We start from the raw sequence: 17,131 nt of genomic DNA on the forward strand, positions 1-17,131 counted from the left end.
ACATATTTTTTTCTTCAATCTATACACAATAACCCATAATGACAAAGAAAAACAGTTTTTAGACATTTTTGCAAATTTATAGAAAAAAATTAAAAAGGATAAATTACATTTACATAAGTCTTCAGACCCTTACTCAGTACTTTGTTGAGTACCTCCCCTAACCCGAACAACACTGGGAAAATTGTGCGCTGCCGCATGTGTCTCCCGGTCACGGCCGGCTGTGACACAGCCTAGGATCGAGCCCGGGTCTGTGGTGACGCCTCAAGCACTGTGATGCAGTGCCTTAGATCACTGCGCCACTCAGGGGGCCCCGACATTTAGAGACTTGTAAAGCCACTCATGCGTTGTCTTGGCTGTGTGCTTAGGTTCATTGTCCTGTTGGAAGGTGAACCTTCGCCCCGGTCTGAGATTCTGAGCGCTCAAGGATCTCTCTGTACTTTGCTTCGTTCATCTTTCCCTCGATCCTGACTAGTCTCCCAATCCCTGCCACTGAAAAACATCCCTATTTCCTACAGACGTGACACTTGTAATTTTTATTTAATCCATTTTAGAATAAGGCTGTAACGTAACAAAATGTGGAAAAGTCAAGGGGTCTGAAGATTTGGAATATCAAATCGCAATTAAATCGCAGTATCGAATCGCAATACATATAGAATTGTAAGAATCGTGAGAATTGCAATACATAACGTATCAGCACCTAAGTGTCATGATAATATCGTATCGTGAGGTCCCAGGCAATTCCCAGGCCTACCAGCCAGCAGTAGGGTGACCACATTTTAAATAACCAAACGCGGGACAAGGCAATGATTTTGCGTGACATTCGTGGGACAGTATAGCCTACATGAACAAAACACACACAAAAATCTCCCTCCCGCTGAGTAATTGAAGCGCACATTGCCTACTACTATTTAACGAGAGACCATTGTGTGGCTGGTTGGTCTCAAAACACTTTTAAAACGGGATTGTGAGAAGAAGTAGCAGCAAATATGTTGAATGCGCAACTAATGAGCATGGAGAGCCTCAAGTTGGTCGAAATTACCTTGTATCTTTCGTCTAATACGGCTATTTACTTACTTTTGTAGCTCTTCATTAGAAGCACACTTTTTGTAAGTACAGCAGTAACCACAGTTTCATACTGTACTAACTGTCATTTCCAAGTTTAGCTGGAATTTGGCCTGAAAGGATTTGACAAATGTGATTAGTTGATGATATGACATTGCCCCACATCTCATTTTGCGCTGCGCAGAATATCAGATCTCAACAAGTTATTAACATCACAAGTATAGCATTCTTTTGATATAATATCTTATCATAAACGGAACGTGATTGCAAAAGAGACACTGAAATATGGGACAAATTAGTGTAAATTAGTGATGTTTTGATTTGTTGATAAAATGCAGGCCATGATTGATTGATTGGTTGCGGGAAGCTGGACAAATGGCGAAAATGCGAGACTGTCCCGCACAATCCGGGACATGTTGTCACCTTAGCAAGTAGGTGGGAGAAAGCTGAATCCTGGGGGTGATCAGTGACTACGTCTACGCCTCTATGTCTAGCAGCAATGCATGTTGGGTATCCAGGTAGAGCTGCAGCATCTGGCCCAGCTTCATGAAGAAAAAATACCTGCTTAAGCTGCTTTGCTAAATTAGATAAAGCATTTCATTACCATTCATCACCACCCCAGTGTAGTGCATGACTGAGGACATTTAAATGTGAGCATGCTACTACTGCTAAACATAAAGCATAGCCTAACTGATAGCTCATGTCTGTTATACAGCAGTGAGGCTAGCAGGTAAATGCATGCCTGACAGTAATACACTCAACCAACCACCCAACCACAGCCTAAATGTCACCACTCAGCATGTTTCATGATGGAAGACTCATTTAAAGGAAAACTCCACTCCAAAACGATATTTTGGTATTTTCATGTCAACAGTCAAGTTTCAAGATATTGGACTTCCAAGAAACAAAGTGTCACCGGCCACATCATCACATCGCATTTTGCATCATAATGATGATGTGGCCAGTGACACTGCTTCTTGGAAGTCAAATAACTTGAAAACTTGACTGCTGACATTGGACTAACAGTGGACTAATGGATTCCTCCTTTGGTATTTTATTAAGATCCCCATTAGCTGTTGAGAAAGCAGGGGCTACTCTTCCTGGGGTCCACACAAAACATGACATAATACAGAACATTAATAGACAAGAACATCTTAAAGACAGAACTACACTGAACAAAAATATAAACACAACATGTAACAATTTCAAAGATCTTATTGAGTTGCAGTTTATATGACAAAATCAGTCAATTGAAATAAATTCATTAGGCCATAATCTATGGATTTCACATGACTGGGAATACAGATATGCATCTGTTGGTCACAGATACCTTTAAAAAAAATGGGCCTCACAATCTCATCACAGTATTTCTGTGCATTCAAATATCCATCGATAACATGCAATTGTGTTTGTTGTCCGTAGCTTATGCCTGCCCATACCATAACCCCACCGCCACCATGGGGCACTCTGTTTACAAGGTTGACATTAGCAAACCACTCGCCCACACGACGACATACATGTGGTCTGCGGTAATTCCCGAAAATTACATTGGAGCCAGCTTACGGTAGAGAAGTTAGACATTCAATTGTCTGGTGACAGCTCTGGTGGACATTCCTGCAATCAGCATGCCAATTGCATGCTCCCTCAAAACTTGAGACATCTGTGGCATTGTGTTGTGTGACAAAACTGTACATTTTAGATTGGCCTTTTATTCTCCCCAGCACAAGGTGCACGTGTGTAATGATCATGCTTCTTGATATGCCACACCTGTCAGGTGGATGGATTATCTTGGCAAAGGAGAAATGCTCACTAACAGGGATGTAAACAAATTTGTGATTTTTTTTTGTTGTTGAGAAATAAGCTTTTTGTGCGAATGGAACATTTTGTCGATCTTTTATTTCAGCTCATGAAACATGGGACCAACAATTTACATGTTGCGTTTATATTTTTGTTTCCGTGTACATAAATGCTTTAAAGGTCCAATGCAGCCATTTCTATCTCAATATAAAATCATTTCTGGGTAACAATGAAGTACCTTCCTATGATTGTTGTCAATTAAAATGGTCAAAACGAAACAAAAATAGTTTCTTAGCAAAGGGCAATTTCTTAAGCAAGAATTTTGCTCGGACTGTCTGGGAGTGGTATGAGTGGGGAGGGGAAAACTGAACATTTGCTGTTATTGGCAGAGAGGTTTTCTTATTGCTGTTTTTGTCAGAGAGGCTTTCTTATTGGTCTATTAACTAATTTACCGCATGGTGATGTCACAATGGAAGGCCAAAACTCTATCCCGCCAAAACAGGCTGAAATTACAGGCGGTCTTTTCAAATATCTCTTACACTAAAAGGGCATTATCATAATTTCACAGAATTATTCCAACCTCATAGTGTTTTATTATATATATATATATATATATATATATATATAACACTTATTTATTTTTTTGACTGCACTGGGCCTTTAAGGCAGCAACCTGCACTGCTCTACATGGTCTTTACAAGTGAAGGATTGCACTGCATGGTACATACATGAAATGTATTAATAAGTAATGGTATGCAAGATGTTTTTTAGAATCACAACCCTGATAGAGTATGATGAGGAAAAACGGTGTCAGAAAAATAGCTTTTAGAGCTATATTTTGAACGGTATATCATTTTGAAAGGTATATCATTTAGATTAATCTAATTAATTCATGTTTAATTAATAGCGTCAAAATATATATTATAAAGTATTTATGGTCTTTGGCAGTACACTCACACGATGATGTTGGATTGGCAGTATTTCCATAGTGGCAATGGTAACACTAATGATCTATCACTGAAATCAACTAAACTCCAATGGACATCAAAGGTACAACAGGAAAAAATGACATACAGTATATTCCATGATTTACATCTGCTAATAATATCTCAAAGAAATCCATTGAAACTGCTAAAACACCCTTTTACAAATGACAGGCCTCGCCCAGCCAATCAGCGGCTGATATTTGATGGATGGGGTCATCTAGAAGGCACATGCCATTCCGCCTATCCATTAAAGCCTTCACTAAGACAGTTGGCAGAGGAAATGTCACAGGGCCATGCCACATAGCAGACTTAATTGCCGGTGTGTGTGAAAGCCTGGGCTCAGGCTTAACACCAGTGAGATCACTATTGATCTAGTCTCTACCAACTGCTGTAGTCTCCTGACCAGCCCACTCCTATTAGTGTGTGTGTGTGTGTGTGTGTGTGTGTGTGTGTGTGCCTGCCTACGCTCATGAATGCCCATGGGAGACACAGTCTACGCACACGTGGACACAGGCAACACACACACACTGTAAACAACACACACGTGTAAACACATCATCATCACTGACAAAGAAGCATGCACAGTTCCACACTGATCCCCTGCAGCACATGTTTCTAAATGCATGACACTTGAACATTTGCACTCATGTACCATGACCTTAGACACATTTTCTCTCTGACGGAGGAAGCCAGAGCCAGAGGGCCTAAGTGGAAACACAACAACCACCAATCATCCTACACTCCAGAGTCCAGGCATATTATTGTATTGTCAAGTGTCTTTATATCAATGATCATCCTGTGTTATTTTTACTGTATGTACACTAGTCTAAATTGGTATTTCAAGGGTATTTTGAGTAAATCAGAGGAGCATTTAGAAAAAACATGACTATGTCCTGGGGCCTCCCAGGGGTGCACATTTTGGTTTTGCCCTATAGCACTACACAGCTGCTGATTTAAATAATCAACTCATCAAGCTTTGATTATTTGAATCAGCTGTGTAGCGCTAGGTCAAAAACTCAAACGTGCACCCCTGGGAGGCCACAGGACCGAGTTTTGGAAACCCTGCACTATGTAACCATGACTAGTAACTATTGGCCTAGATTACTACTGTATAACAAAAGATGGACCTGACTTTTCCCCTTGACTTTGACCCTGCTGGGCCTACACAGCCCTGGCACACTGATCCATCCAGACACAGTCAGAGGGTGTGATCTGGCCACAGCCCCAGTTCACAGGGCCATGTTAGGAGGATAGGGACTCTAGTGACTCCAGTAGCTCCAGATTGATTCTACAACATGGCTGCTGATGACACAGCCCTCGTTCCAACACGATGAGTTCATACTGTCCCTGACTAACTGCTTGACTGACGTACACTAGGCTAGCATAGCATATTGTAATTAACTGATAAAGGGTCCAATAACCAACTTGGGTCTATTGTGAGGGAAAATGTCAAAGGGTCAAAAAGGATAGAAGCCATTGACCCCTGTACAGACTGCCTAGGGCCTTAGCTTGGTAAAGGAGATATTGATCAGCTTGCCTCTCCCTCGACCAATGGCGGAAACAGATTGAATTATCTTAGCGATTCACAGGCCGTTCATCCCAATTGGTCATTGATAATCACTCCCTGAGGACGGCGAAGCTAGCTAGCATTCAACGCTAACTGCAATTTATCCTAAAGCATTGCCATCCGTTACAGAAGAAACTGATGTCTGCTAACCGCAAGAACTCTGAAAGCCGGTAAACACAGTCAGTAAAGAGATACTCAGCTGTTTCAATGGGTTCCTATGTGGCTCAGGTGGTAGTGCATGTCGCTTGCAACGCCAGAGTTGTGAGTTCGATTCTCATGGGGGACCAGTATGAAAATGTATGCACTCACTACTGTAAGTCGCTCTGGATAAGAGCGTCTACTCCAATGTAAATGTAAAAAAAGTTGAATGATTGTATCTTGATGAGAAAAGTAGGCTAGTCTTGTATTTCACTGTGCACAGGCTTCCTTTTCTTTTTTGTGAGCCACGTCGCTGTCGGATAAAAACCTCTTATCTCCAAAACCTACAAAAATCTGAAAATTACAAATAAACTACCATATTTTCCCATTAACGAACATACAATAACTAAATTTCAGAAGCTATTTTAAATACATTTTCTTAGTCCTAGAGTCATAAAATGCTTAGAGTGCATAGATGGGAATGTACTGCTTTCTATACATGTTAAAATAAATAAACAAAAATTGAAAAGGGACAAAAAATTTGTTATGAGGTTTTCCTCTGACAGCGACGAGATACTACAGTGAAAGCTTCCCTCAACATATGATATCAACCAAAGTCTATCATTCAAATACCACAGAGCAATCTGTCCCACACCAGATCCAGTAGAATGACTGAACCCATGTGGAAGCCAGCCGTGACTACATAGGTGAACACTTTTCCATTTTCCATCCATTCCAATTCAAACCGTTCCATCAACAGCAGTCTCTAACATTCATCCATCCTTCCACTAACATACAGGTCCCATGAAAATGAATTGGGCAGAGAAGACAGATGGTATGACCTGTCCAAGACGAAATGTCACTTTTTTATTTTCTGTCCCCAGTACACCTCTCAGGGTGAGTTTACAAGACAGTGTTGATGAGAACCCAGGACCGCTACGTATTCCTGCTTCATTTCAGACAAACTCCAACCTCTTCTCATCAGCAGTGCAAACAGGAGAGACCTTACTGTGCCCAGTATTGACTAATGGTCTACCACATTTAAGCTGTTTGCCTGTGTTGCTTGTGTCATGCCTCTGCTCTGTCTCAGTAGTTAGAGGCAGCTCAGACAGCTTCTATGTCCTTGATTTCATCAAATCTATTATGATTTGGATCCCATAGGCCAGGGATAGGTAACTTTGATGGGGGTGGGGCCACAAAAAATCTGAACTCATCATGAGGGGCCGCAGTGGCTCGTGGGTCTGCGTTCCTACCAGAGGAGACTGGTGGGAGGATCTATTAAAGGCTGGAATGACTTTTAGAGTTTATTTCCTGCAATTCTACACATCTTATCATTGGGTGGAGAGAAATGTTAGCAATTTTTAATATGATATCTGAGTGAGAGTGACTAACTAAATCAATCGGGGCCCCCGGTCGGTAAATGGTACAAGTTTAGATAGCTGGCCGCTAGACTAATTTGCCAATCTGAAAAATGTTAGTTGACATGGGCTAATCGAATGACTGTCAGTGACCAACCTAACATATTAGGCTTTTCTTTCTTTCTTGTCCTGACGAGAGAGAAAAAAAACTGTCGGGGGAGGTTATCTTCTGCACTCTTCAACCAATCCAGTAAATGTGGAGGAAGAGTTAAGATGGAGTTTTGCCTTCTTAATAAAGCATGTATGGGTAACTACAGCCCAATATAGCAGCTGGAGTATGGGTGAGTGGATGTGTCGAAAGCAGTGGGTATATGGAAAGCGAATGAGCTAATTGGGCAGATTTGTTGCCACGCAAGACCGTTTTGCGTGGCTGATTGGGCTGCACGATGAGTCAATAAGCCGGTGACCAGTGCACCGGTGTTGTATCGACATGCCTGCCGACTTGAAGCGCTTCCTACTGGGTATCATGGTCGTTTCACAGGCAGTAGCTAACATGGCCATTTTTTTCTCTCACATGATTTTATTTCAAGTAGCATAGCAACAAACACAATAAATAACTAATATTGATTACCATTTAGATGTTGGGTTGTGCCGTGGGGGGAGTTCATCGTGGGCTTTACTCGGTCTTGTCTCAGGAAGGTAGGTTGGTGGTTGGAGATATCCCTCTAGTGGTGTGGGGGCTGTGCTTTGGCAAAGTGATTGGGGTTATATCCTGCCTGTTTGGCCCTTTCCGGGGGTATCGTCGGACGGGGCCACAGTGTCTCCCGACCCCTCCTGTCTCAGCCTCCAGTATTTATGCTGCAATAGTTTATGTGTCGGGGGGCTAGGGTCGGTCTGTTATATCTGGAGTATTTCTCCTGTCTTATCTCTTTATTTCTCTTCTTTCTTTCTTTCTCTCAGAGGACCTGAGCCCTAGGACCATGACTCAGGACTACCTGGCCTGATGACTCCTTGCTGTCCCCAGTCCACCTGGTCATGCTGCTGCTCCAGTTTCAACTGTTCTACCTGTTCACCAGACGTGCTACCTGTCCCAGACCTGCTGTTTTCAACTCTCTAGAGACAGCAGGAGTGGTAGAGATACTCTGAATGATCGGCTATGAAAAGCCAACTGACATTTACTCCTGAGGTGCTGACCTGTTGCACCCTCTACAACCACTGTGATTATTATTATTTGACTCTGCTGGTCATCTATGAACATTTGAACATCTTGGCCATGTTCTGTTATAATCTCCACCCGGCACAGCCAGAAGAGGACTGGCCACCCTTCATAGCCTGGTTCCTCTCTAGGTTTCTTCCTAGGTTCTGGCCTTTCTAGGGAGTTTTTCCTAGCCACCGTGCTTCTACACCTGCATTGCTTGCTGTTTGGGGTTTTAGGCTGGGTTTCTGCACAGCACTTTGTGACATCAGCTGATGTAAGAAGGGCTTTATAAATAAATGTGATTGATTGATTGAGATGTCACCTTGATACATACAAAAATACAATCTACTGCTCAATGTGGAGGGCATGAACGGCAACAACACAAGGACACAGTGCCATTCGCTCGTGCTTGACAAGCACTAATGTCCAGCAACGGCATGGGAAGTAGCTACCTAGTAGCCAATATCAGGGTGAGAGTCACAGTAAGCACATGCATACAATGTATGAAGCAACAATATACCCATCAAAAACTAAACAATTCTCAATTTTATAACTGAAAATGTACAGTTATTTGTGTAAAACTAACAGTGAAATATGACTCAGACTCATCCTCTGGCTTAAAAACAGAAGTTCAAACTCTTGCGGTACGCTAGCTCAATGTAGGGTAGTTGATGTTAAGAAACAACAACAAAAACAACAAAAATGCTCAATCAAAACCGCCTAACCAACAGCAGAGCGCTTTCCACACGCCCATTACTTTCCTTTCGACACACCCACTCACTTGCCCATACTCCAGTCACCATATTGGGATGCAGCTACCGCCTTCCCTCTTAAGGTCCAAAAGCAGATGTCACGTCACAGGCTCTCTTTTCATTTCCCCTGAAAACCGGATGCATCCGGTTATGACCGACCCTTCTGAGGGTGGTCAGTGACAGACATAACAAGAGAAACTGCTGATGCACAACCACATTTAAAAATTGCAATTGTGTGTGTTTTTTCGCGTTATTTGTAACTTGTTTTGTACATAATGTTTCTGCCACCGTCTCTTATGACCGAAAAGAGCTTCTGGATATCAGGACAGCGATTACTCACATCGTACTGGACAAAGATTTTTTCTTTAATGAAGCGGATGCAAAGGATGTACTTCAGACACCCGACAAGACCCAAATCCCCGTCATTCGCACGAGAAAGAGACAGAGATATCGGGGACGTAGGATGGGGTGCCTTGTAAGGATCTGACGGCGAGTGGGTAATCTGCCTCTACCATCAGTCCTATTAGCCAACGTACAATCATTGGATAAAAATAGACGAGCTACGATCTCAAATATCCTACCAAAGGGACATTAAAAACTGTAATATCTTATGTTTCACCGAGTCGTGGCTGACGACACGGATAAAATACAGCTGGCAGGGTTTACTCTGCATCGGCAAGATAGGGGTGGCTGTGGCTGTCTATGTATATTTGTAAACAACAGCTGGTGCACGAAATCTAATATTACGGAAGACTCAAGGTTTTGCTCACCTGAGGTAGCCTAGTGGTTAGAGCGTTGGACCAGTAACTGAGAGGTTGCTAGATCGAATCCCTGAGCTGACAAGGTAAAAATCTGTCGTTCTGCCCCTTGAACAAGACAGTTAACCCACTGTTGCTAGGCCATCATTGAACATAAGAATTTGTTCTTAACTGACTTGCCTAGTTAAATAAAAAATAAACAAATATCAACAGAGGGAGACGTGCATTGTGCAAAGAGCCAATGTTTACTTGGTAGGCTATCATTTTTCCTTGCATAATTATTGTTCTTAACTGACTTGCCTAGTTAAATTAAGGTTAAAAAAAATGATAAGCTGTAGACCACACTATTTACCAAGAGAGTTTTCATCTTTATTTTTCGTAGCTGTCTATTTACCACCACAAACCAATGTTGGCACTAAGACCGCACTCAAAGAGCTGTATAAGGACATGAACAAACAGGAAAACGCTCATACAGAGGCGGCGCTCCTAGTGGCCGGGGACTTTAATGCAGGGAAATTGAAATCTGTTTTACCTCATTTCTACCAGCATGTTCAATTTGCAACCAGATGGGAAAAAAATCTTTACTCCACGCACAGAGGCACATACAAAGCTCTCCCTCGCCCTCTATTTGGCAGATCAGACCATAATTCTATCCTCCTGATTCACGCTTACAAGCAAAAACTAAAGCAGGAAGCACCAGTGACTCGGTCAATAAAGAAGCGGTCAGATGACGCAGATGCTAAGCTACAGGACTTTTTTGCCAGCACAGGCTGGAATATGTTCCGGGATTCTTCTGATGGCATTGAGGAATACACAACATTTATTTATTTTTTATTTCACCTTTATTTAACCAGGTAAGCCAGTTGAGAACAAGTTCTCATTTACAACTGCGACCTGGCCAAGATCAAGCAAAGCAGTGCGATTAAAAACAATAACACAGAGTTACATATGGGATAAACAAACGTACAGTCAATAACAGAATAGAAAAATATATGTACAGTGTCTGCAAATGTAGTAAGATTTGGGAGGTAAGTAGGCCATAAAAGCAAAATAATTACAATTTAGCATTAACACTGGAGTGATAGATGTGCAGAAGAGGATGTGCAAGTAGAGATAGTGGGGAGCAAAAAAGTAAAAATAACAATATGGGGATGAGGTAGTTGGGTGTGCTATTTACAGATGGGCTGTGTACAGGTACAGAGATCGGTAAGCTTCGCTGAAGTTAAGTCGTTGGCAGCAGAGAACTGGAAGGAAAGGCGGCCAATCTAGGTGTTGGCTTTGGGGATGACCAGTGAAATATACCTGCTGGAGCGCGTGCTTCGGGTTGGTGTTGCTATGGTGACCAGTGAGCTGAGATAAGGCGGGGCTTTCTAGGAAAGACTTATAGATGACGTGGAGCCAGTGGGTTTGGCGATGACTATGTAGCGAGGGCCAGCCAATGAGAACATACAGGTCGCAGTGGTGGGTAGTATATGGTGCTTTGGTGACAAAACGGATGGCACTGTGAAAGACTACATCCAATTTGCTGAGTAGTGTGTTGGAGGCTATTTTGTAAATGACATCGTCGAAGTCAAGGATCGGTAGGATAGTCAGTTTTACAAGGGTATGTTTGGCAGCATGAGTGAAGGAGGTTTTGTTGTGAAATAGGAAGCCGATTCTGGATTTAATTTTGGATTGGAGATGCTTAATGTGAGTATGGAAGGAGAGTTTACAGTCTAACCAGACACCTAGGTATTTGTAGTTGTCCACATATTCTAAGTCAGAACCGTCCAGAGTAGTGATGCTAGTCGGGGGGGGGCTGCGGGCAGCAATCGGTTGAAGAGCATGCATTTCGTTTTACTAGCATTTAAAAGCATTTGGAGGCGACGGGAGGTGGTATGGCATTGAAGCTCGTTTGGAGGTTTGTTAACGCAGTGTCCATAGAAGGGCCAGATGTATACAGAATGGTGTCGTCTGCGTAGAGGTGGATCAGAGAATCACCAGCAGCAAGAGCGACATCATTGATATATACGGAGAAAAGAGTCTGCCAGAGGTCCGGACAACAGGCCCTCCGATTTGACACACTGAACTCTATCTGAGAAGTAGTTGGTGAACCAGGCGAGGCAGTCATTTGAGAAACCAAGGCTATTCAGTCTGCCAATAAGAATGTGGTGATTGACAGAGTCGAAAGCCTTGGCCAGGTCGATGAATACGGCTGCACAGTATTGTCTTTTATCGATGGCGGTTATGATATCGTTTAGGACCTTGAGCATGGCTGAGGTGCACCCATGACCAGCTCGGAAACCAGATTACATAGTGGAGAAGGTACGGTGGGATTCGAAATGGTCGGTGATCTGTTTGTTAACTTGGCTTTCGAAGATTTTAGAAAGGCAGGGCAGGATGGATATAGGTCTATCACAGTTTGGGTCTAGAGTGTCTCCCCTTTGAAGAGGGGGATGACCGCGACAGCTTTCCAATCTTTGGGGATCTCAGACGATACAAAAGAGAGGTTGAACAGGCTAGTAATAGGGGTTGCAACAATTTCGGCTGATAATTTTAGAAAGAGACGGTCCAGACTGTCTCGCCCAGCTGATTTGTAGGGATCCAGATTTTGCAGCTGTTTCAGAACATCAGCTGTCTGGATTTGGGTGAAGGAGAAACAGGAGGGGGGGATTGGGCAAGTTTCTGCGGGGGGTGCAAAGCTGTTGGCCGGGGTAGGGGTAGCCAGGTGGAAAGCATGGCCAGCCGTAGAAAAATGCTTATTGAAATAATCGTTTATCGTAGATTTATCGGTGGTGACAGTGTTCCTAGCCTCAGTGCAGTGGGCAGCTGGGAGGAGGTGCTCTTATTCTCCATGGATATTACAGTGTCCCAAAACTTTGGGGAATTAGTGCTACAGGATGCAAATTTGTCTTTGAAAAAGATAGCCTTAGCTTTCCTAACTGACTGTGTGGGGCATGCTTATTTAAGATGGTGAGGAAAGAACTTTTAAAGAGAAACCAGGCATCCTCTTCTGACGGGATGAGGTCAAAATCCTTCCAGGACACCCGGGCCAGGTCGATTAGAAAGGCCTGCAAGCTGAAGTGATTTAGGGAGCGTTTGACAGTGATGAGGGGTGGACGTTTGACCGCGGACCCATTACGGATGCAGGCAATGAGGCAGTGATTGCTGAGATCCTGGTTGAAGACAGCAGAGGTGTATTTAGAGGGCAAGTTGGTCAGGATGATATCTATGAGGGTGCCCATGGTTATGGATTTAGGGTTGTACCTGGTAGGTTCCTTGATCATTTGTGTGAGATTGAGGACATCTAGTTTAGCTTGTAGGACGGCCGGGGTGTTAAGCATATCCCAGATTAGGTCACCTAACAGTACGAACTCTGAAGATAGATGGGGGCAATCAATGCACATATGGTGTCCAGGGCACAGCTGGGGGCTGAGGGGATCTATAACAAGCGGCAACGGTAAGAGACGTATTTCTGGAAAGGTGTATTTTTAAAAGTAGAAGCTCGAATTGTTTGAGCACAGACCTGGATAGTATGACAGAACTCTGCAGGCTATCTCTGCAGTAGATTGCAACTCCGCCCCCAGTGACATCAGCCAGTGACATCAGTCATCAGGAACACCTACGTGAGAATGCTATTCATTGACTACAGCTCAGCGTTCAACACCATAATGCCCTCAAAGCTCATCACTAAGCTAAGGACCATGGGACTAAACACCTCCCTCTGCAACTGGATCCTGGACTTCCTGACGGGCTGCCCCCAGGTGGTAAGGGTAGGTAACAACACATCTGTCACGCTTATCCTCAACACGGGGGACCCTTAGAGGTGCGTGCTCAGTCCCCTCCTGTACTCCCTGTTCACCCATGACTGCATGGCCAAGCATGACTCCAACACCAACAACAATGAGACAGCCAATAGGGAGGAGGTCAGAGACCAGGCCATGTGGTGTCAGGGTAACAACCTCTCCCTCAACGTGATCAAGGCAAAGGAGATAATTGTGGACTACAGGAAAAGGTTATCCACGGGCCTACAAAAGGGGGGCCGCCAAAAGGGGTGAACTGAATGCTGGGTTAAGGCACCCGATGCCTACGCTCATCACACAGTAAGTCTTCTTGACATGATGGTATTATTAACAATTATGTTCTTTACTCAACTATTCAGCTACTGTACTGTGCTTTTTGTCATGCCCATAGTCATTCATATGTAGTAATGTAATATAATATTACACAGGATGGACACATAGCAGACTTGAAACACTGATGTCCTCACATGAGACCAGCGTATCAGCCTGTAGCTCCAGACAATGTAGCTATGATGACCCTGTGATGTGGGGAGACTGCATTGCAACATAATGCAAAGGCAATAATGCCTGGAAGTAGATGCCTAGTGGGCGTTTCTACACCACATACTGTAGCCATAAAAATGGTATTTCACAGTGGGAGAGCTATAGCTCAATTATGACCTTTGTCTTAGATTGGTATCTGCAGCGTGCTTTACATGTTAGTGTAAACATTGTCAATGGATATTATATGACTATCATTATGCATGTCCTGATTCAGTAACTGCTTTGCTGTGTAATAGCTGATAGTGCCATAGGATAATGACAATGGCAGCATACAAACTGGTAATTGTCATAGAATTGCTATCATCAAACCATGACTCATATATAAACTATAGTCTAGTATAGGCTAGAATAAGACTTTACCTGTGCTCATGGTAATCCCAGGATGTTTCTTCACAATCCGATGTACAGTGGATATAGCCTCATTCAACTACACACCTCTGGTCAGGAGTGTAGACTGCACATTGATGATGCCTCCCTGCAGAAGATGGTTAAGTCGACTCCTCTATGTCTCTTCAGAGACGTAGCCTACAATACAATGTCGAAGCTATGAAATTTTATGCCGCCGTCAATAAGCGCTGATACTGGCATATAGCAATATCGTATTATGCGGTACAGTAATGTTTTACTCCCTTTCCGACAGCACGGGTTGGGTGTGGGCGTACGGTCGCGCTTGACGCTTGCGTCGCTGCTTCAGCAGTAGCATCCCTCGAGCCAGGCGAACCAGGCGATCAATAGCGCCTCAACAGCTCCACTGGGCTCCCCACGAACAAGGGCGTCTGGGAAATAGAGTTTATACCAATAAAAACCAGTGTTCAAGGGACTTCAATTTCCGAGTGGTACGACTGCGACGCAGTGTAAACAAAACGCGTTGGATTGCACTGTGCGTAGAGCAGAGGCACTGCAACAACGGCGGTATATATTCTTCCCGAAGTTGCTCTTTCGTCAGTCGTAGAAAAGGGAGACAAAACGGTCATTTATCAGCCAATGTTTTGGACACAATGCTGTAGCCTGGAGTGATGTCTAGTTCTTCAGAGAGAAGTAAATTCCCCTAATATTATTGTTGGCCTTTCTTAGGCCTATCTATAGGCATATTATGTTATGCCTATTATATTAGCCTATAGACATTTTACATAGGCCTACATCACTTTTAATTTCCAACATTCAAGTGATGGAAATGCACAATGGTCGTGACTGATAATCAATTCATTATTCATTGACTTATTATACACAATCATTGGAATCCATTATAACCTCAAAACAACAATTCTTCATTTGAAATCTATCAGAAATCAATACATTTTAAAACACTATGTATAGAGTACAATACAGAACAGTACAGTAGGCCTGCAGTAGCCTAAAGTGTTATTCAAGGTCTAAGGATTTTACTTTCCTATGCTTTTTGTGTGGCCTGATGGACAAAGAGCAGGCTTTACTGCAATGCTGCTATGTCGTTTCGTTCAGATGAAAACAAGCACAATATACAATGTTGCAACTAAGTTAACATTTTTAGGTGAAACATTGGTTACATTGTTCATCATAAACTCAGCAAAAAAAGAAACGTCCCTTTCTTTCAAAGATAATTCGTAAAAATCTAAATAACTTCACAGATCTTCATTGTAAAGGGTTTAAACACTGTTTCTCATGCTTGTTCAATGAACCATAAACAATGAATGAACATGCACCTGTGGAACGGTCATTAAGACACTAACAGCTTTCAGACCGTAGGCAATTAAGGTCACTGTTCTGAAAACTTAGGACACTAAAGAGGCCTTTCTACTGACTCTGGAAAAAAAAAAAGAAAGATGCCCAGGGTCCCTGCTCATCTGCGTGAACGTGCCTTAGGCATGTTGCAAGGAGGCATGAGGACTGCAGATGTGGCCAGGGCAATAAATTGCAATGTCTGTACTATGAGATGCCTAAGACAGCGCTACAGGGAGACAGGACGGACAGCTGATCGTCCTCGCAGTGGCAAACCACGTGTAACAACACCTGCACAGGATCGGTACATCTGAACATCAAACCTGCAGGACAGGTACAGGATGGCAACAACAACTGCCCAAGTAACACGAGGAACACACAATCCCTCCATCAGTGCTCAGACTGTCCACAATAAGCTGAGAGAGGCTGGACTGAGGGCTTGTTGGCCTGTTGATATGCAGGTCCTCACCAGACATCACCGGCAACAATGTCGCCTATGGGCACAAACCCACCGTCGCTGGACCAGACAGGACTGGCAAAAAGTGCTCTTCACTGACGAGTCTCGGTTTTGTCTCACCAGGGGTGTTGGTCGGATTCGCGTTTATCGTCGGAGGAATGAGCGTTACACTGAGGCCTGTACTCTGGAGCAGGATCGATTTGGAGGTGGAGAGTCACAGCATTATCGGACTGAGCTTGTTGTTATTGCAGGCAATCTCAACGCTGTGCGTTACAGGGAAGACATCCTCCTCCCTCATGTGGTACCCTTCCTGCAGGCTCATCCTGGCATGACCCTCCAGCATGACAATGCCATTCTGCTCATTCTGTGCGTGATCTCCTGCAAGACAGGAATGTCAGTGTTCTGCCATGGCCAGCGAAGAACCTGGATCTCAAGTCTGGGACCTGTTGGATCGGATGGTGAGGGCTAGGGCCATTCCCCCCAGAAATGTCCGGGAACTTGCAGGTGCCTTGGAAGAGTGGGGTAACATCTCACAGCAAGAACTGGCACATCTGGTGCAGTCCATGAGGAGGAGATGCACTGCAGTATTTAATGCAGCTGGTGGCCACACCAGATACTGACTGTTACTTTTGATTTTGACCCCCCCTTTGTTCAGGGACACATTATTCCATTTCTGTTAGTTACATGTCTGTGGAACTTGTTCAGTTATGTCTCAGGTGTTGAATCTTGTTATGTTCATACAAATATTTACACATGTTAAGTTTGCTGAAAATAAACGCAGTTGACAGTGAGAGGACGTTTATTTTATTTTTGCTGAGTTTATTTCTTCTTTAGGGTGGCAACAATGTAACGCGATATGGAGGTGGGTGACTAGCGTAGACGGTGGACAGTGGTTGGAAGAGCGCGCTTGTTTGAAATGGAAAAGCGTTACGGTAGCTTTTGATTAAAAAAAAGTGCATCAAGACGAAGCAGCTGCTTTATAAGTGGGATGCGCTGTCGAGCGTTACACCCCAAGGGGATCGTGCTGATTGTACG

At 43.5% G+C, this 17,131-nt stretch overlaps 1 protein-coding gene across 1 annotated transcript in view; it reads right to left on the reverse strand.

Annotated features, from left to right (window-relative positions):
• The window catches only part of LOC106577496 (actin-binding LIM protein 2), a 110,198-nt gene extending 95,519 nt beyond the window's left edge, over nucleotides 1-14,679 (reverse strand). The window contains exon 1 of the mRNA XM_014155538.2: nucleotides 14,302-14,679. Within this exon, the coding sequence (XP_014011013.1) occupies nucleotides 14,302-14,311 (10 nt within the window). The 5' untranslated portion in view covers nucleotides 14,312-14,679. The remainder of the gene's footprint in view (nucleotides 1-14,301) is intronic.
• Between the last annotated feature and the right edge of the window lie 2,452 nt (nucleotides 14,680-17,131).

The sequence above is a fragment of the Salmo salar genome, chromosome ssa18, assembly GCF_905237065.1.
Source record: "Salmo salar chromosome ssa18, Ssal_v3.1, whole genome shotgun sequence".
NCBI classification, from domain to species: Eukaryota; Metazoa; Chordata; class Actinopteri; order Salmoniformes; family Salmonidae; genus Salmo; species Salmo salar.